Source organism: Mytilus galloprovincialis, chromosome 2, assembly GCF_965363235.1.
Source record: "Mytilus galloprovincialis chromosome 2, xbMytGall1.hap1.1, whole genome shotgun sequence".
In the NCBI taxonomy this organism is placed as follows: Eukaryota; Metazoa; Mollusca; class Bivalvia; order Mytilida; family Mytilidae; genus Mytilus; species Mytilus galloprovincialis.
Genome location: NC_134839.1, coordinates 27,443,352 through 27,465,801, shown reverse-complemented (window position 1 = coordinate 27,465,801; position 22,450 = coordinate 27,443,352). Strand labels below are relative to the sequence as shown.

At 34.4% G+C, this 22,450-nt stretch overlaps 1 protein-coding gene across 1 annotated transcript in view; it reads left to right on the top strand.

Moving 5' to 3' along the window:
- The window catches only part of LOC143063286 (uncharacterized), an 85,926-nt gene that overhangs the window by 37,379 nt on the left and 26,097 nt on the right, over positions 1-22,450 (top strand). Inside the window, exons 6-7 of the mRNA XM_076235341.1 lie at positions 12,236-12,295; positions 13,036-13,120. Of these exons, the coding sequence (XP_076091456.1) occupies positions 12,236-12,295; positions 13,036-13,120 (145 nt within the window). The remainder of the gene's footprint in view (positions 1-12,235; positions 12,296-13,035; positions 13,121-22,450) is intronic.

Genomic DNA, 22,450 nt, shown 5'->3' with positions numbered 1-22,450 from the left:
ACTGCTGGTTCATAGAATCTATTGCACATCTGTTCATATCAACTCTAGCTTCGGGTGTGAAATTATATGCGTCTGGGTTAAGTCTGCTCGTTGAAGGACCACCAGTATCATGCGAAATTATAGTATTTGTTTCAAAGGACTTAATAAATTTCCGAATTTGTCTAATTTTACAATCAAGTTCGTACATATACTCATCTGAGTCGGTGATTTCCTGCTCCAGATTTTCCTCCGATGTCTGTTCCAAAAGTCTGTTATTCAGGTCAATCAATGTTTTCTGTTTCTGCGTGACGGCATCATCAAGGGCTTTCACTTCGTCAACTTCTGTGTCTATTTTTGACTTTAACTCGTCGAATTTCACCAGTAGCTTCGTGACGGCTCCTTTGTGTCCACCACGAACTGACTTCAGCTTTGAATCCATATATATCCTGGTCACGGCACCATTAAATGTTGAAGAATCTTAATAAATCAGGCGTTGTGTTTTTCTATATGTTTAATCGTCGTGATAGCTAATGCATATAATATAACGTCACAGAGTAAAGCGGTATGGCAACAACGTTACCATAACGTAATGTTTGTACTTCGCGTATTTTCCGACATGGCTATGGGTGTCCATTTGTGCCATACCGTATGAAATGTTAAGTGCGTTAGTTATAGCTTTCAACACGGTTTTTTTTTATTTCTAACGTGCGGTTTTACTTTCCCACGTTTGGTTTTACTTCCAACGCGTTGGTTTTCACTTTCAACGCGTTGGTCAATATTTTCAAACAGTTTGTTATCACTAACTTACGCATTGATTCGTAATGCATACGTTATGGTAAACGCGTTGGTTTTCATTTCTATACCGTAAATGTTTTTCAACCAACCCACAACTCTTAATTAAAGTTTTATCTAAATATAGGCCAATGACTAGACCGATGACAGGACACTGACAGGACCAAATGAGAAATGTTAAGAACTTCTTTTTTTTCTCACTTGAATTATTTCAAATTTAAAATATAAAATGATTTAATTAGTTACCACATACAGAAAAGAAAACAAAGGTAGGGAAATATCAAAAGATTGCGCAAAAATCTCTTGACCAACATGTATATTTTTTATTTGTTTTTATATTTTCATAAAATTAAACAATTATTATCGCGGGCCATAAATGAGATAACCCCGAGCCTTGGGCATTATATAATGGTACTTCTAAAATATTTTTATAAAAATAAAAAAAACATTTTCGCGGACTTTTTGAGGGATAAAAAACAATCACAAAATGACTGAACTTCAAGGAAATTTCAAAATTGAAAATCCCTAATCAAATGGCAAAATCAAAAGCTTAAATACATCTAACGAATGGATAACAACTGTCATATTCTTGACTTGGTAATGTCATTTTCTTAATTAGTACTTGGTGGATTATGCTCGACCTTTTTGTAGAATATCTTTCCCGAATGTCAATTAATTAATTTGTTAGTGTGTACTGATAGGCGAGCGCCGATTTGAGAAAAAGCCTCTCGTTAAGGTTTTTAATGCACCTATCTAACACACAGCTTATTTTGGTATCATTTTAATGAAAAACTTCTAGAGCATACGATTTGGGTGGTCGTCAAAGTTCCCTATGGTCACGTTTCTTGTAAATCTCACGAGAACACAGACATGTCGAAATTCTTTGGATTATACGGCGAAATTTAACATTGAATATATCTGCATTGTTGTATATATATTATTCATTTTTATCTTAGATAGCTTTGAATACATTCTAAAAAGACATCGAATCCAAAAAAAGAGAAGATTTTATGAAAAATTAGTTAATTCAGAGGCATATGTCAGACCAACCCTAAAAATGTAAAAAAAATATCCAATTTTTTTAAGATTGTCAGTGCCAATGACTTATTAAAACTCTCATGATTTGTTTTTTTATAAATTCCATATACCTTGAAAAGATTGCGACACACATCGAAGCTCAATGACGGATAATAAATGTTTGACGACTTCTCTAAAATCTGCATTATTTAGCGGTATTCCGGATCTGTATCGTGTTTATCCCAGACACTCAAAATTTATATAAATCGAGTATCTATTAATAGTATGCACAGGTAACATTTGAGTTGCCAAAACTCAAGTCGTGTTTTCACATATTACTAAATAATTATTCGTATATATGTTAACGAAAGACCATTTTACGCATTACTAACGATATTCGCAGGTGATATGTAAGCAGCAGACTGCATTTTGTAGAATAGTATATTCTTACATTAAATATTATCACAATTACTCATCATGGATGAGTGTCAAAGTCCTGTTAAATGTGGGCCACCTCCATTGAAACGCGGTCGCATGTCCATAAATTGGAAACGCTGTATAATATGTCAAAATATTACACAAGAGACTCTCAGTATGACAACTGATAGAGGTTTTACAAACTTAATGAATGCTGTTAGGCAAAGACAAGATGGTGTGTTTAGGTTGTTTTTGAGTGAGGTTGATAAATTAGATGACATTATTATGAACAACATAAAATATCACAAAACTTGTTACAGGACATATACAAGCAAACACAACATACCGTCTCCATCAAGTTGTATATCTGCTGCAAAAGTCCAGCAACAGCAGTCTCAAGCAGAAACTACAAGTTCATGTGCATCTCCAAATATCCTTACTAGATCTAGGCTATCACTAGATTTTTTGTGTTGCATCTTTTGTAAAAACAAGACTTTTAAAAAGGATCGAAAACTTCATCGTGTTTCTTCGTCTATGAGGGTTCAAAGCCTTTTTGAAACAGCAACTAAACATGCTGACAATGAAATGCTCTTTCAAATTGCAGATAAAGATTTCACATCAAATGCTTTATATCACTCTGGTTGCATAACAAAATACCTTTTGCGAGAAAAAGAAATTAAAGCAGAAACCGATGAAAATAATACTGGTACCATGTACGATAAAGCATTTACCTCATTTGTTGAGTCTACAAGCGAAGAATTGTTCGTTCACAAAATGGTGTTCTCCTTGTCTTATCTCCTTTCTAAATATAAATCATATCTGCCAGAAGACGTATCATCTAAATACACTTCTTATAGACTTCAACTCAGATTAAAAAATCACTTTCGAGAACATATTGTGGTTGATGTAAATCACGGTCAAGGGGAGTCTAACTTCGTATATAGTAGTTCTCTCACATTGCGCGAGGCAGTTAGAACTGCTATTCGTTTCAAGGCCGAAACAAAGTTTACTAAACTGCAGATGTCTGCGTGCACTTCAAAAAACGACCAAACCGACGAAAATCAAATATTATATTCAGCTGCTTCAATTCTCAGAGGTGAGATTAAAAATGCCGTTGTCCCTATGGATACTTATCCTTCAGTTGATGAAATGTCTTTATCTAAATCTCTAGAGACCGTGCCTTCTGTTTTGACTGGTTTTATAAATTGACTTATCGATGACTCTCACAGTCAAGTAGATATTAAAAGCCATTTATCTGAAATTCCATTTGAAAGTATAAGGAAGAGCTTAGCTTTATCTGAATGCATAGTTTCATTGCACAAAAAAGCTTTATCACCTCTTTACATTGGCCTTGCATTACAGTTACATCAAATGCATGGGTCGAAAGCTTTAATCGAGACATTACATTCGCATGGATTTTGTGCATCATATCATGAGGTACGGCGATACCTTACAAGCCTTGCGTGCTCTGAAGTTCAAAACAATACATACATTCCCTGTGGAATTCGCCAATATAACGGCACAGTCTCAGTCATACATGAAGGAGCTGATAATGTCGACATCAATGCAGTAACAATTGATGGAAAGGATACTTTCCATTCAATGGCAAGAGCGGTATTCCAGGTATGTGAGGAGATAAATGGTGAAACTGAGCATCTGGAACACCAAAAAGTCGCCAGAGGTCGCATAAAAACCCTGCCAATAGACGAGAAAGTATTTTCCCTTACAACATGTGCTCCTTTTACAAAGCCAAAGCAAAGAGCTGAACCTAGCCGCAAGAATGACGTTTATTCAAAGCTTTCTGCGTGTGTACTTCCCTATGCTGAAACCTCTGATCTTATCTGGGTGCTTCTTAGAAATTTATCAAGGACTATTGTTGACCTTCCATACAAACAACCTTCGTTTGAAGGACAACAAATTCCATTCTGGACTGGATTCAACAAGCAGATCTCGAATATTAATACCACTTATCATGTTGTTAGCTATCCGCCAATCATTGACGCAAAACCTTCCGACATGGGCACTGTGTATACAACAATGAAGAGGTGTGCTGATATGTGCCAGAAGGCTGGTCAACCATTTTCTATTCAAACTTTTGATTTACAATTGTACGCAGTGGCACAACAGGCAAAATGGGATAGACCTTCTGAGTTTAAATCACACATTTTACGTCTTGGTGGCTTTCATACCCTATCGTGTTTTATTTCATCAATAGGTAAGATATGGGGAGATGGTGGTCTCCGCGACCTGCTAGTTGATTCCGGTGTGTACGCAGCTGCAACAGTAGACCAAATGCTTTCAGGAAAACAGTTCAACCGTGCAGTTAGAGGACTCACACTCCTTTATGAGACATTGAAGACACTTTGGATCTGTTCGTTTTTTGTTTGGATCAGACAACAAAAATGTTTAGAAATCCCTGAAAGCCTTTTTGTAGGCCTCACAGAGTGTCATGAAAGTTTTACGAGTAATGGCCGTACATTTGACATGCTTCAAAGTCTAAAAAAAAAGCTCTGAATGACGACCTTGGGTCAAAAATGAACGAGTTTCGAGAATGGGGTGGTCAGGTTTCTCCTACATTTCGTTATTGGGATATGCTACTATAAGCTTTAGAAATTATGCTGATAAATATCCAAGCTGAAAGAAATGGCCTTTGGTCTCTTCATTTGCATTCTGTTTTCTCAATGCTTCCTTACTTCTTTGTAGCCAACAAAACGAGTATTCCAGATGGACTCCTGTCTACCTTTTAGATATGCTAAACCTACCCACTGAGGCAGAAGGTCTTTTTTCGATGGGTTTCTTCTCTGTTCGTCAAAAAGTTGGATCGTTCAATGGCGTTTGGAGCGACATGGCAACAGAAAAAACAGTGATAAAAGATTCAAAAGGAGACGGTGGTATTGTTGGTTTAACAAGGAAGAAGGCTTCATTGATAAGATGTTCTTACAAGGCATGTGCTTAGTCAGATGACATCGGCACTGAGAGCACGTGCGGGTCTTTCCCAGGTTGATGACCAATGTCACGATGAAGCAAAACCAGCTGCAATGAAAAGGGATGAAAAACATGTACAAGATCTAATTGTTTATATAACAGAAAATATGACAAATCCGTTTGACGTTGATAATCACCCCCGTCAGGTTATTAACATTTCAACTGCTCTCCATGCAAGTCACGACATTGAAGATTCACTGTTAAAATCAGTTGAAACTGGAAGAACTAAAATGAAGTAGTTTGTTGATTCATCTCTATCAACAGATAAGGCAGGTAGCTTTTACCATCCTATCAAAAGATCAGGACTGAAGACCTTTGAAGATATGAATCCCAAAGTACAACTTAAATGCAAATCTGGGCAGGTTGTAAAAGGTCATTTGTATCCCGAGCTTGTGTTTAGACGTGCACTATCTCTTTCTAAATGTAGAGATGACGTATCTGTGGAAACTGTTTTGTCCTATCCAATTTGTCCCATTCCCACTGCATTATTTCATGACGATGGAACTATGAGAAAGACAAATAAGTCTGATCTTGCCCATGAATTGGAAAATTTAGTAGGATCAGTACCTAACATTCCTCCATTCGACCACAGTGCTACCGTACTAATAAGAGATGGCATGAGCTTAGTTCAGTCATTTGATGTGAAAAGAATGTCCACATTTGGAGACTTGGCCAAATCTTATATTATGCAGTTACAATCATGCTTCCGATTCACAGACAAAGTTGTTGATGTCTTCGATCGCTATGACACTGAACATTCTATAAAATCAGCAGAGCGTCATAGACGATCGGCAACAACATCTACGCAAAAAGTTTATCATATCGCTGAGGGCCGAACTGTTCCAGACTGGAAAAAATTTCTATCAAGCAACAAAAACAAGCAAGCATTGATTACTTTCCTTGGTGATTATCTGAGCAGCAATTTGTCTGATATATTCCAGGGTGAAAATAAATGTTTAGTTCTTGCCGGTGCATTTTCCAATCCAGAAATAGTACGACAGCTCTCTAATGAGCATGTAATCGATCTCCCAGACCTTTTCTGTTCGCACGAAGAAGCAGATACAAGAATCTTGCTTCATGTTATACACTCTGATAAAATCTTTCAACAGTTGAAAATAAGGGGACGAATCATAGTCAAGTGTTCCGAGACAGATGTTCTTGTGCTCTGTGTTCATTATTTCAAGGTTCTTGTGTCGACTGAACAAATGTGGTTTTTGACGGGGTCAACTAATTCTCTTAGGGACTGTAGAAGGTACATACCAATCCATGAGTTAAGTAAATCTCTTTCACCTTTACTAGCTAATATTCTCCCTGCAGTTCATGCTTTAACTGGTTGTGATACCACTTCCGCTATATTTGGGTTTGGCAAAAAGACCGTCTTCAAATTGATAAGAAAATCTCCGAGTAAGTTTACAAACCTTCAAAACTTTGACAAGATCGATTTTTCAACATTGTTGTCAGCAGCCAGAGAGTTTATTTCAAGCTTGTATGACCCAAAAGACAAATTTGCTTCATCACATGTTGACTTAAACAAGTTGCGTGTTAAACTTGCAACATGCAAAGACACAAGTTTGTTGCGTTTGCCACCAAGCGAACCTGCATTCAAAGAACATGTTTTGCGATCATGTCTTCAAACGAAAATTTGGAAGTCCTCACATCTCGATCATCCAAATCCTTTGTCTCCTTATGAATACGGATAGAAAAAGAGTTCACAACAACCTTGCTAGTGATCTTCGATCTTGACGTGGTTGGAAAGCTTAAGACAATTAAATCATAATGTATTTATAACTGTCGAACTAACAAGAGACCGAAATAACATATATTTTTAACTGTGCTGTAAACATGGTAAATATGCGCTTTGAAGCAGTTTTACGGTATGTTTTCATATAGTTTTATCAATGTTTTGTCGGTATAAAAAACATGCTAGGCAAAACATTAGAGCCTATAAAACAAGTTATATATGTTATTAATATAAAACCAATAGAATTTGTGTGTTTTCGATGCAAAATTCATTTATTACCGAGCGTTTTGCGTCAAGACCCGTAAAAACTATGATTTTCACAAAAATACGAGATTTTTCATTTTAAACACTTTTTTGTAGAAAAAAATTTCAGAAACAAAAACTAGATAGACTATAGTTTATCAATTGATATATTTCAAATAATATTGCAGATGAATTTGTTTTTAAACTGCATTTTTCGAACAATATCGTCAAATTATGACTTTTATTTTTTTTTCCTTTTTTTCCGTTTTTAGAAAAATGTGACCATTTCCCAATTTGACGACCAGGCAATTCTGAATGTACGATAAAAGACCTTTCAAATGATATATCATATAGTCGTGTGTTAGGTAGATGCATTAAAAACCTCCGAATCCTTGAATTGGCGCTCGCCTATGATAATCGTTTAAATGTATTACCTTTCAGTCATTTTTAAAAGTTAATACTTTTTATCGAATAAGTTAGCTATCTTATATTTTTTACCATTGACGTACATTTGTATTTTTTTTTATTGTGATCTTTACATTCAAAAGTTTGAATTATACTGCAGAATCAGTAATAGTTATCCCACGAGGACGCGGTGTGTGTTTGTAGGCTCATCCCGATGGCCGGAGGCCAGAGGGTGATCTAACACTGACACATCAAGCCCGAACAGGATAACTATTTTACATCCCAGCTGTTTAAGATTAGACGAAAAAACATTTAAAATTCATAGAATCCAGTTTAGAACGCCACACAACCATTATAATATACTTTATAGTTTACTATATAATGAATACCCTTTATGACCCCGAACACAATAATTAAATATGAAACCATGTCAATTCGCCACACTGGTAAATCGATCCACACCAAATAGCCACTTTCTAAACATTCGGCCCACTCTTGTTTTCCACTTTTAAAAAGGGTAAAATGGCGTTGAATCATCAGTCTGGCAACTCACTTATTTACGAAAAGGGTTAAAACCCCACTGAATAAAGGTTTGCCAACTCGCCCACTTATGAAAATATCTTGCTTCCTTTAAGTATGTTAAATTACTAACAGTTGGTATACATTCGTCTCGGTGTAGGGGCATGTGTCGTGGGCTGAAATGCTAAAAGTCTTGAGTTCAAATCCTAGCATAGAAACTTGATGTTGTCTACATAAATTTTGATAGATAGTCTTTACCGTATAAATAAATCTAAGTTTTATAGTGGATTTGACATTCCAGCCAAAATGTAACAGAACAAAGGAAAGCATGCAAAACAAAGAAACTCAAGCTGGGGTGATCTGGCAGGGGTGATCCGGCTCAGATCACTCCTGGTAGAGCAAAGGAGCTGGGATGTAAGGTGTTAGGTTACACACACATTTGAGATTTGCACTAAACGCTACGTTTACTTGTATTCTCTACTAGATATCCATCGAGTATAATTAGATTGATAGTTTTTTTTCTTATTTGATTGAATGAATGATTTATTCTTAATGTTTCTATGAATTAGAAGTAAATCCGATTGCATATAAATATCTATACTTGTTATTTGTTTAGCCCATTATAGTTTGCTGTTCGGTGTGATCCAAAGCTTCACGTTGAAGACCGTACTTTGAACTATAACGGTTTTCTTTTACTCATTGAGACCTGGAAGGAGAGTCTCTTTGGCACACATACCACATCTCCATATATCTATATACATGTATTCATTTTCCTGTTAATGATAACGATCAGGACACAGTCAACATTGGTCAGGTCATTAAATTGAAATTCAACATTTTTTTTATGAAATAACAAGAAAGTAAGAACTTTGCATTTTACAGGTCATTGTTGGTTGTTAATTTTGGTCATGTCACGCTTTCGCAAACTTTGAATAATTTTGTTTTTTGTTCTATTATGTATTACTGTGGATTAATTATTATTCGTTGGATACCAATTTTCGTGGATTTCGTGGGCACAGTCAAACCACGAAATTAAATATTCAACGAATGATAATTTTTCTATAGGTTTGTATGCTGACTTCAGCAAAACCACGAAATTAAATATCCACGAATATGCAAGTTTTTCTTAATCCACGAAAATTGGTACCCACGAAAATAAATGAATCCACAGTATATGTGAAATCATATCATATTTCAAAATTGAGACAAGTCATTTGAGAATAAAAACATTTAAAAAAGCACCTGTTCGTTTGGTCATATCATTTTCCTGTCATCGATGCAGTCATTGACGTTACCCATATTTAGATGATACTCTGTTAGAAAGATAATAGATTGGTTGACAAAAGTGCAAAACTTACGATATTTAATGAAAAAGTTTCGGTGAAGAATTGAAACCAACGTGTTTGGTTTTTTTCATATCGTACGAATTACGAATCAAGGCATGGAAAAAGATAACCAGCGCGTTAAAAATGATAACTAAAGCGTTGAAAATGAAAACTAACGCGTTGGAAGTAAAAACCAACGCGTTAAAAGTTAAAATCATACGGGATATGTAATACAAATGACACAAACGGCCATTCATGATTGGCTACAGAGAGAAATTCTTCTTTATATCGACACACATAGATAAGCTTTAAAGTGTATGATACCCGTTTTAAGGCAATTATACATCTTCTCATCCAGGAAGAACATTGTAGTTTCTCAAAATTATTTAGCGATGTCACTTTTTGAGAGAATATATTAAGATACATCTTTCAGTTTAAATATATTAATAAATACAAAAGATATAACGTTATTCGAAACAGTTTAAGATTCACATGATGTCCCAATTGTTTGAAATATAAAATGTAACACATGTAGCTAACCACAGAAATATATAGATGTCGTAAAATAATGTAAAGTCATCTTACAGTAGCATTCAACCGTGAATGAGAGAATAGGTAAAAATACATGTGTTTATAAATGAACAAGGATACGTTTAATAACAATCAATGATTCCTTTGATGACAACTTTAAAACATCTGTGTACCCCTATAGTAAATAAATCATACATCATCAGTCTTTCAGCTAATTGTAAATAGAACTTTCTATTGGAAGTATTTTTACGTTGATTTGTCGATGACTTGGGCCTTAGACAACAGAAATCAAAACTCGAGACCTATCGCTTATACAGTAAGATGCTCGAAAGAAAAGTTCAATCATCACGCAAATGTACTTGTGGAAACCTTTGAAAATAACAGTTTTCGACCGTCGCATATGCAAAATTTAGACGTCTGCACCGTACTCGTCCAAATCTTAACCATAATCGACCAAGTCTAAACCAAACCTGATTTATTTTAAACCATACTAGACCAAATATTTACCATAGTTAACCAAGTCTGAAGCAAACTCGCTTTAGTCTTAACCATACTAGACCAAATTGTTACCATCATCGACCAAGTTTGAACCAAACTCGCTTAAGTCTAAACCATACAAGACCAAATCTTTTCTATCATCGACCAAGTCTGAACCATACCCGATTAATCTTAACAATACTAGACCGAGTCTCAACCAAACAAGACCTATGTTTTTTTTCTATCTATTGGATTTGAGGTAAAAATGTTTAACACACGTTATTTCTCGATTTGTTTCACTTGACTGGGCGGAGTTTAACCGTTTCGCTCATAATAAACCAGTCCATCTATAGATAGGTGTTTTAGGATAAACTCATCAATGATTAGTGTCCATTTATTATTTTGTAAATTCCTTTAAAGACACTGATAGGTGATTAGAAATCAATAATAATTATAACGACAATCATCCTTATCACACACATCTTCAAATAGACTGTCCTTATATAAATTAAAACGTAAGCTCCGCCCGATCAGTTGAAATAACATTGGTAATATAACCATAGGATAGATGTATAAACAACAATTTCAAATCAACAGTCAAATAAAATTGACACCAAAATTTCAGTGTCAATATGACATAATCATCAACACAATAGGCATCTACCCTTATGTATACATGCATTTATATAATTATGCAAATCTATTTTATGTCTAGTAAAAAAAAAGTGTAAGCAGATTATCAAAGGAAATGACTTCTGATCGGATTGAAAATATCATTTAATAAATTACGTTTACGATTAAATAAGTTTTAGAATAATATCATTAGATCTTGACGGATAATTTAAACTCAAAAGTATTGCAATAAAATGCGATACATATATTCATAAAGGAAAAGACACACGTCCTAAAAAGTATGTGAAATAAATAAATGAATTGTTTACAGGCATACATTACCTTAGCTGTATTTGGCACAACTTTTTGGAATTTTGGATCCTCAATGCTCTTTAACTTTGTACTTGTTAGCCTTTATGAATATTTTAATATGAGCGTCACCGATGAGTCTTATGTAGACGAAACGCGCGTCTAGCGTACTAAATTATAATTCTGGTATCTTTGATAACTATTTACAGAAATGCGATTGTTTAGCATTACATCTTTTCAAGTGGGCATGTTTAATAAAGATTATTTGACGACCCTAGTTCATAATTTGTAACTTATGTTAGTAAAGAATAAAATTAAAACAAAAAGAGAATATTTGGTTTAGTAGGGTGAGCATTTATTAGACTTTGGTCACATTTGGTTAAGAACCTTGATCGGGGAAAGGTTGAAACAGGAATAATTGGTCGAAAACGGGTCGAGCATTTGTCCAGTTCAGGTCGACAGTTGGTAAAGACTATTTTAAGCTGGTCGAGTATTAGTTCAATTAGTTTGTGATGCCTAAAATAAGGATCGAGTAAAAGTCAGTACAGTCGAGTAAGGTGAAGATTGTGTTCGAGTAAGATCGAGTACAATTAGACAAATTCAGACTGGTCGATTATAATACAGAGCAGTTCATTACAGATATGGACCATATCCGAGTTTGTAGTGTAATAATTTGTTTTATGAAGTTAAGAAAGTATACGAGATAAAATGGTGTCCTTAAAACTTACAAGGACGAGATTACAATCTGGATCATACAAATGTATGGACTGTATATATGTCGTTGTGATTATTTACATTTGTGTTCATCATTTTCTGTTGTTTTCTCATGTAGCAAGACAATCAATTTTACATAATTTCATCAGGCATTTTTTATTTTATTTAGGAGTACTGTCAGATCAAAAAGGATGGTGATCATATTGTCTCGTCTTGCAAAAATCAATTGGTATGCATTTTTCTTCAAATATCAAATAGTATAAGTTTATCAGTTGTTCTATACATAAGAGATGAACTTAACAACATAGGTCGTTTTAACATTAAGTTAAATTCGGATTAAGGTTGGTTTTCTTATCTCTGCTAAACAAATACAAAGTTTACATCTAGTGTAAAGCAGGGATGTCGGGATTAATCAATAAAGCTTTTTTACATGTTAGGGGAACATAAAACTATATATTCAAAGCATGAATTTCATTATGAACATTACAGGAAGAAACATCGATTGAATACAAATCTTTATGATGATACAATAACTAAGAGTGCTCAGTAATGAATGAAAAATTGAATAAAACTACTGGTTAAGGGCCAACAAAGGTCTCCTACATGCTAACAATTTAAAAAATTTTGATACGTGAAAATTTTATTTTTGCATTACCGAGCATTCCGTAATGGGGTTGAAAGAAAATCACAAAAAATCTTAACACCGTAATAGTTTCTCTTTGAATTGTATATGTTGTTGTCATCTTTGTAAATTCTTACTCTTATTCATATGTTAATACAGATATCTGAAAATTGTGACTAAACGTTTAAAATAGTTAGTATCAATGAGTAATATTCTAGTAAAAATTACACAGAATGAATAGTATTGAAATGTTTTAGATGTGTTCCTTGTCAAACATGTTTCGCCAATTTCAACTATTTTTCCACTTTCAGCTTCCACTCTTATCTTTAATATGTTGTTTTTTTCAGTCACATAGTAGAATTTGTGTCAATCATGATTCTATTACATCACATGGCTGTTATTGTAATACAGCTGATTGTGTGCAAAAAACAGGTAAATTTCTCTTTTTTCTACATTTTCATCGGAACATGTTAATATAGAAATAACCTTTCAGTTATTTAAATTTTCCATTTATTTTAAGCTTTTGTTACCTTGTCTAACAACCATTTTTGTTTTTGCTGGAATTTGTTTAATGTATGAAAAAAAGAACTTATTTCGTATGTCTCAATTGTAATGGATTATTTTCTGGATTGCAATGACAGGAACAAAAATGCTTACTCCCCGTTCTCAATTTTAGTTTGAAACTCGAGGTTCTGGTTCCATAAAAGTATGAATGAGCTAAACACATGTGTCTTTTACTGCTAATCTTTTTGATTAAATAAAAATATGTTTTTGCAGACATCATTTATTTTTAATTAAATCCTGCAGTTTCTTCGTTTATTTGTAAAGCAAAGTGCGGCCGAACAAAAAATCGTTAAAAAAATTTATACATTATCAATGGATTTACCATAGACAGTATGTGTAAATGAATTAAAAAAACCGGTAACAATCTTATATTTAATACGTTTCCCTCAGTTTTAGTTTGTTACCCCGGTTTTGTTTTTTTGTCCATGGATTTATGAGTTTGAACAGCGGTATACTACTGTTGCCTTTATTTAAAGCTTGTCCGAAAGGTTCTAAATTTACAGTGTTTTGTTTCCATATCTAAAGCATTGATTTCAGACGAAGGAATTTGTTTTTGGCATTTTTGAGATTTCCAAAAACAATTTTTTTACCAAAAATAAAAAAATAAAAATATTTCAACCCATTAGTTACAACATGAACTTAACTTGATTAGCATATTGGATAATTTTAAACAAATTTGAAAATTCATTTGTTCTTAGAAAATTGTGTGTCGAATTTTTATCCAATTTTCCGCAAAAATAATTTGCACCCTATGATCGTTTACACAGAATTTAGTTACATTTCGACAGGTTTTGATTTTCATTATCATATGTGCATATATTGCAAATGAAAGTGTTTTTTTTTTAAATAGTGTATCTCCTTTTGTTTTTATATTTAAGACTTTTTTTATAAATTTCATTTTTAAAGTCGTGTATCGTTTCTTTTGATGTGTTTTGTTATTTGATTTTACCATGTGATTATGGACTTCCCGAATTGATTTTCCTCTAAGTTCAGTATTTTGGTGATTTTATGGGTTTTTTTTACTAGTATATCTATTTTGATATCAAAATTTTAAAAATCAGTTTAAAATGTCAGTTCGTTAATGATGTATAACTATGAATTTACTTAAAGGAAAAGTCAAAATCTAGAACGTCATATTAACCTATGACCTTGACTTCAATTTCAAGGTCACAAACCAAGGACTTCAAATCAAAAGACCCTGGGTCTTTCATATGTTTGGTTAATGAGTTATACCACTAAACGCATAACTCTAAATATCAGATGGGCGAAAACTCCTATTTATTGACTACACGACATTTCAACCAAAATTCATAAGTTACAACATGTCGCAATTAACCTTTTACTAAAAATAAGATGTCAGTTTAACATACGGTTTTTGAAAATAAGTGAAAATAAGCCAAATCAAAATTTATTATATGACCTTTGCTATGACCTTGACCTGATTTTCTTTTTTTTTTTGGACCAAGGACCTCATATCCAAAGACCCTAGTCCAATATCACTTATGGTTCACCAGTTGAAAACGCATATCACTTATATCAAATACATAATGTGGAATAACTCTCATATGGAGTCTCCGAATAGCTTCGGTCAAAATAAAAATCCTAATTCTGAAGATTCAACGAGCAATTTGGTAAAATAAATGTGTTGTAATCTTTTACGGTTGCGAAGGATAAGTGGCCACAAGAAAACAGTGTTTAGGGAGATAACTCTAACAACGTAAAGTATTGGATTACGCGGTTTTTAGTTTTAAAAGCGTATAAACTATATTATATCATATTCCAAATATCTAAGCGACATCTTATGAAACAACAAAACTACGCACAACAAAAAATAGGCGGAAGAAAAAAAATTATAATCATAATCAGAACAAAATCAATAGGTCTTTCCACGGAAAGGTTGAAAGACCTTATACTCAGTATATACGGTGACCATCACGAAACGGTTGACCAAGAAGAGGTTTGTGAGAAAAGAGGGACGAAAAATACCAAAGGGACAGTCAAACTCATAAATCTAAAACAAACTGACAACGCCATGGCTAAAAATGAAAAAGACAAACAAACAACAGCACACACGACACAACATAGAAAACTCAAGAATAAACAACACGAACCCCACAAAAGGAACCTACTCACATAAGAATTGATTTACAGTCTCTGTTCAGCTTAGTAGCTGTGGTCGCCATTTTCGCAATTTGCGAAAACATAATAATTGTGGCGATTAAAATTCGTCATTGGCGAAAGAATTTGTCGAAAGAAATATATAACGATTTATTTTCAGCCATCTTGTTTATTTACTTTTTTTCGGGTTTCTCGGACTATATCCGATTAGACAATTATACTCTGAATTCACTTTGAACTCGTTAAGATTTTAACAGAACATCAAATATCAGCTAATTGCATTTATAGCTATCGACATCAAAGGACTAATTAATAAAGGTGTTGATTGTATTGTATTTTATGACAAAATGATATGGATAAATGGCGTCCGTCACATGTCTCAAAAGGGGTTTAATTGCAATACTCATAGAAGAAGACCCTATATTCAAACTGAACAAATAACAATGAGATGAAGAACAACGATCAAGAGTTGTTGACGTATTTCTAAACTATGTTGAAGTCCTACCTTTAATCACAAAGTGATTAAAAATTCATCTAGAGTTGTCTCTCTTTATCTGTTGTTTTACCGTAATCCACAAGTACCAAAATTAACATTATACAGACTTTTTGTATATAATACTCATTTTTGTAGAGGTTCCATCCCCTGTTTTTCATTTATAACTTTTACAACTAATACAAAAACAATCCTTTGAATTAAACATACATTTTATTACACCAACTTGTATTTACATTTTCATGACTAGAATATACATTTTTACTTTGTGGCATTACTTTGGCTACAGAGTATTTTATAATATTTTGTTGAGGCGCCAGGGTGACTACCGATTACCTATACACAATGGCTATCAGCTGACTTATGTTGACATAGTGTCATAAAACCCCTGGTAGTTAAACACGGTTACACCACCACCTACCATGGGGAGTGACCGGGGAAAACACTCGTATTACCAATGCTCCAGTTATTAGTGCCCCACCTGTTGGCAGGTGTAGGCCTCCCCTCTATAAGATGAGGTGGAGGAGGTCCCAGAGTTACCCATCTGTAGACCCCACCGTTACCACTAACCACATTTTCCAAACCTGCAAATTGTAGAACTTGTCAGGCCCAGAGCAAGGGCCGAGTGAAATAATCCCCCAATCACTACCAGTCTCCCTGGACCGCCACATGAGAGCCCCAGTCAGCTACCAAATCTAACTGGGGTTCTCACCTCCACAAAATTTTCATTATTGAATCATTGGAAAAGTTGATTTTGTTGTGCGTAGGAAAGACTCAACCCCCCCTTGTATATTATTTAAGAAAACCTGATTTCCGGTTTGTGACAAATGAGTTCCATCTGTTCTGTATAAAGACACTTCACTTGCCCTAATGTTCTCATGTAATATAGCTTTCCCCCCGTTTTTTATTACAAAGTTTTTGACCACTGAATTCACTCTTTTTCTCTTCTGTTCGATTATTGCACCCGCATTCAAGGGAGCAAAATGCCAGTATCTGCGCTGTAGCATTGAAGACCATATAATAATAACATTTTTAAATAAAGCCTTGTAACGTAGAATAGAACATTTTACATTTTCCATTAAACCCTTCCCTGTCAATTCTGAATCTGTCAAATCATTAGCTCCACAGTGAATTATTATAAAATGAGGAGAAGGTAAAATTTTTCTTTTTGCGTCCAGTAGGGAGTCCAAATCTTTAATCTGTAAACCAGGTTGACCAATCCAGTATGTTGTTACACCTTTTGACCCCAGTCCCAAGTTGTTCCTACCATATTTCGTCGCCTCTACGTTGGCCCAATGAACAAGGGAACTTCCAACAATCCATAAAATCTTAGGACCTGTGAAAACCTTTAGCTTGTTAGCTTTTTGAAACTAGAAAAATTGTAACCTAATATAGCGAGAATAAGCATGCGATTTCCATCTGCCTAATCTCATAATTACCTCCTCTGAGACCCCCTGCCTGGCTAGTTCCGTGGCTCCCCCAATTCTAAAACTATGTGACCTAAAATGGCCTTTACTAATATGAAGAAAATGTAAAGCTTTTTCCAGTATACTACTGAATTGGTATCTAGTTAAAGGCATACCAGTATAATGGATAAACAAATCTGTATTGTTACAGGTATCGTACCTTTAAATATTCGTTAATGAGTCGTACCGGACAGTAGTTTTTTCCGTTCTCAGCTATCAACAAAGTAACAGACTTTTCCTTTTGGTCAGTTTTTGACCACCTTACTCTTAGCTCCAGGACTTTTCTCCTTACTAAAATATCAGAAATTGTTAAGTTGGAGACATTTATAACAGACTTGGATTTTGAAGTAGTGATTTCCCTTACTCTTAGCAAACCAAAGAAGGCAACAGAAAAAACTGCTGAAAATAAAGCAGCTTCATATTTATTCTTACATACTTTATCGAAACAACTAATCATATCTGATAACAAATGCACTGTAATTGGTGCTCTAATGTCATTGCGTTTTCCCCCTTGAATTCTTTTTATTCTTCTAATGCCTTTCCAATTATAAAGAATTTTGTAGTATCCTGTATCCCTTGAATTTTATGATGGTATGAAACTCCTGATATATAAGATGATATGGTTCCCCCCGAAAGACCCTGTACTGACAAAAAAGCTATAAAATTTAACAAATCATTGACTGGCACCGGCCAATCCTGTTTCAATTTATAAGATGATCTAAAAGTACAAAGTTTTGACAGAGCCAAATTGTATGATTTTTGTGTATTTTTGGACACACCTTGATTGACAATATAATCAGCCACCTGACTTAAATGTTCCAGAGCTGTGTTGGAATTTTGGTTGGCCACTGGTCTGCTTCTGGAGCTAGGCTTCTGAACTTCCCCCACTGAGAACGAGAAAGACAATCGGCAATTTGGTTTTGTTTTGAAGGGATATAAATTGCCTTAACTAATGTATTATTTTTTAAGTTCATTAAAACCATCTGTCTTACTAAAGTCATAACTCTACTTGATTTGCTAGTTTTCATATTAATGATTTGAACAACCGCCTGATTATCAACATGAAAAATAACTTTTTTGTTAACAAAATAGGATTCCCAGGACATAAGAGCAGCTACAACTGGAAACAACTCTAACAATGTCATATCTCTGGTGATTCCAGTCTCAACCCAATGTTTTGGCCATGTGCCTTGGGCCCACTGACCTGCAAAATAGATCCCATACCCGCCTTTGGACCCCCCTGCACTATCAGTGAACAACTCTAATTTTTCATTTGAAACCCATACATTGTCTGTTATTACAGTTACACCATTGTATTGTTTTAAAAAGTCTAACCAAAGTTCTAAATCTGCTTTCATCTGCTTGTTTACTCGAATTTTGAAATACGATTTTCTTACCCCAATTGTTGAATTTATGAGTCTGCGACAGAAGGTGCGGCCTGGAGCAACTACCTTACAAGCAAAATTCAGGAGCCCAAGAAGGGATTGCATATCTTTAAGAGTTATTTTAGAACTGTCCAAGGTATCTCTGATTTTTTGTGAGAGTTTGACAAGTTTTTCATTTGGAAGTCGCATGATTAAATTCTGTGTATCAAATTCTATACCCAAAAACATAAGTAATGTAGTCGGCAAAGTAGTCTTGTCACTAGCAAGAGGAATACCTATTTCGTTGCATACCTCTTGGAATAACTTCAAAGTATTGCCAACTTTTGATGTTTGGCTCGACTCGACAAAAAGAAAATCATCTAAATAATGGAGGATATCATCATTTCCGCTTTTTAGCTGTATTATCCAATGCAAAGCTTTTGCAAATTTCTCCCACAGGGCACAACTTATTGAGGCCCCCATAGGGAGCATTTTATTAAGATAATATTCACCCTGAAATTTTATCCCCAACAAGTCAAAATCGTGCGGGGCAATTGGCAACAAACGAAAAGCCGCTTTTACGTCACACTGACTTAATCGGGCAAATGTTTTGTGTCTATTAATCAAACATGCTGCTTCGTCCACTGAAATGTATTGCACTGAACAATGATCTTTATCAATAAAATCGTTTATTGAATTATTCTCAGGATAGGATAAATGTTGAATAAGTCTGAAATCCCCATCCTTTTTTGGCACTAGCCCCATTGGTGATACCTGAAGTGTGGGAAAAGGTGGGTATCTGAAAGGACCAGCTATGCGACCAAGTTTAACTTCCTTCATTTATTTTTCTTTAAAAATTTTGGGTAGCTGTTATGGACTTTTTAAATTGGAACTCTCCCTTGGTTCTCTAGAGCCAAAATATTTTAATGAAAAACCGTATTTGAAACCAGATATAATTTCATGTGCTACATTGTTAAGTGGGTAGAACTCTAAATAATTTTCCAAGACGGATACTTTTATAGGAGTATTTCCCAATGAATAAAAATTAATACTTTTTGTTATTTCTTCCTTGCGCCCGGTTATTACATTGGGCTTTTCTGTGTTTGCTACTGCATATTTCACATATGTGTTTAAACCTACAATGAGGGAAGTAGGGACAGTCATTACCATTATTATAGTATTTACATGACAGATTTACACTTCCACTAGTTACCTGTGATTTTTTATGTGTTCTATTGTTTGGAAGTGTAGCTGCATTTGAGTTATAATTACCACGATTTTGTGTATCTGTTCTATAACCCTGTGATTGCACTGACACACTGTTATGTACTGTGGGAGATGTGATGTGTAATAGCCAATATTCACCGTGTATATTTCCCCAAGATAAATTAGGATTCTTTTCTATTTTTAGCCTAAATTGCTCGTCATAGGTAGCCCAGTTTTCTGACCTAGTTGCCGCTAATCTTATATCGCGCATATATTTTAACAATTCCTGTGCCCGTGTGCTGTATTTCTCAATGTAGACACTCATAAAAATCATGAATGCGGAAGTCCATTCATTTATTGACAAATAAACCCCCGACGATCTTTTTTCAATGCAAATTTTCCCCCTTTTTAATTTCAAATCGCCCTCGTCAACCTCTTCCATTTCTTTTTGCGTTCTCAAAAGAGAATGAAGCTCTATAAATTTTCCCTCCCAAATATTTTCTTTAATTTTAAAAGACACGTGTTCCCCCACTGTGTCATGAACGCTAGATTCTTGTGACGGAGTGAAATCAATGGAATTATTTGCAATTTCGTGCCTTAAAGAGGGGAATGCCCGTGCATCCTCCTCCGACTCATTACCTGATGAGATATCAGTATTTTCCTCAGGTACTTCTGCCACCACATGTCCGACCTCTTTTGTTTTCTTGGCAGATCTTCTCCGGTCAGCTTCGTCTTTCTTTTGGGCAATTTCTTCGGGCTGCACTTTCTTTCCTCCTGTCCTGCTGGTCGTTCTTCTTTTCTTCCCCATGGCCCTTGATGGCGATCCTACGGCATTTCTCTTGTTAGGCATCTTCTTTTTCTGGATATTTTAACTTATTTGCGTAACACTTGCTTTCTTGTCGACAGCAAATTAACAAGTGCCCGATACGGGAATTCCAAAATTCTATTCTAGCTGATACGGGAATTCCAAAATTCTGATTCATGCTGCGATCGCCGCTATGGCCATGCCAAATATGGCATTGAGCTACAGGCTGCAACGCCCACGCACCCACACGAATATTTGATTGAATTAAACCAGATTATTGAAAATATAAAAATTTTATAATCTCAATTATTAACCACTTGGCGACGCACGTGTTTGAATCAAAATTTTGACGCTTTCTCTCGATCCTTCTTTTCTCCTTCTTTTAATGATAACCCAGAAAAGATAACTGTTGTTATGACGAAAAATGTTGAAAAGCAAGAAAGGTCTCTGATTTAAAACTTTATCATTTAACTTTGATATAGATAATTGATTAGAATGGGTACTTTAAAGTCGTTTCATTGACACACGTGTTTCAAGCATTATCATAGTTTTACTTATTTACGATGGTCTAGGATAGAAAAGAAATCTATTCAAAAGGTTGGCATGAGAGTAACCCTTCAATGTAATGACTACACCTTACACGAGTGATCAATTTCAAGTGATAAAATGTTTTGTTTTGTTGTAAAAACCGGTTTTTATTTCGGGGTGGGGGAGGTCTGAAAAAAAGACAAGTTTTAAAAGAAAAATATATTTGTGTTACTTGGCGAAAAAAATAATAAAGTGGCAAAAAATATATTGTTTTGGCGAAAGAGGTGGCGAAAAAAATAATTGACCCAGGGGAAACCCTGAGCATACAGTATAGTAATCTGTTTTGTAAATTTACTGTTGGTATTTCCAATTTTTTCTATTGACACAGCTGATTTAGAAAAAAGTAAAATCACAGAAATACTGAACTCAGAGGAAAATCAAATAGGTCCGTTTTAAGATCATGCAATGTTTTAATTTGAGATGTTAATTATTTAATGAATTTATTTATGCGATCAGCATATCGAGTAAATTTTCCTCTACTATATAATCAAGTTTGTTTGGGAATTTGTATTAGCTTAATGTCCTGTGTAACAGAAACAAAGTGTTCGTGTATTGTATCGAGTGTTTGCATCTCATTTTTATAGCAATTTTTACATGCAGCTTGCTATTACTGCAAATGGAAGATCTCTGCTTTAAACATTGATCTTTTTCATTCTTTTAGGCGCAGGATGATTAAAAATACAAATTTCTGTCAACTTACATTGCCCATTTCCTAGTTCTGAACATAAACATACATTTTGTCCTGTCGTATATCATTCATATATCGGATAAAAAGTAAAATCACAAAAACGTGTTCTGCTGACGCAAAAAACAGGGAAAAGGGAGAAAAAAAACTCAAATAGGCACTTTGTTATACATCCCAACATGATTTTATGTTTCTATGACTAAAATCATGCACAAGCAAAAGTTTTTTAGGTATTTAATCTTCACAATAGTAGTTTTTTTATCTTTACTATAGTGATATTGCAGTTAAGTGTAAATGTGATGAGATGAATGAATTTTTTTTCTCATCAACTACAAATTACATAGTTATAGAGAAAATATATGTACAAACAACTACATTAAATATCAAAGCTCATGTGAACAATACAATCATAAACATTAAATTAAAAACTAACCAGGAGGAGTGACTCTCACATTTATATTTTTTATAAATCT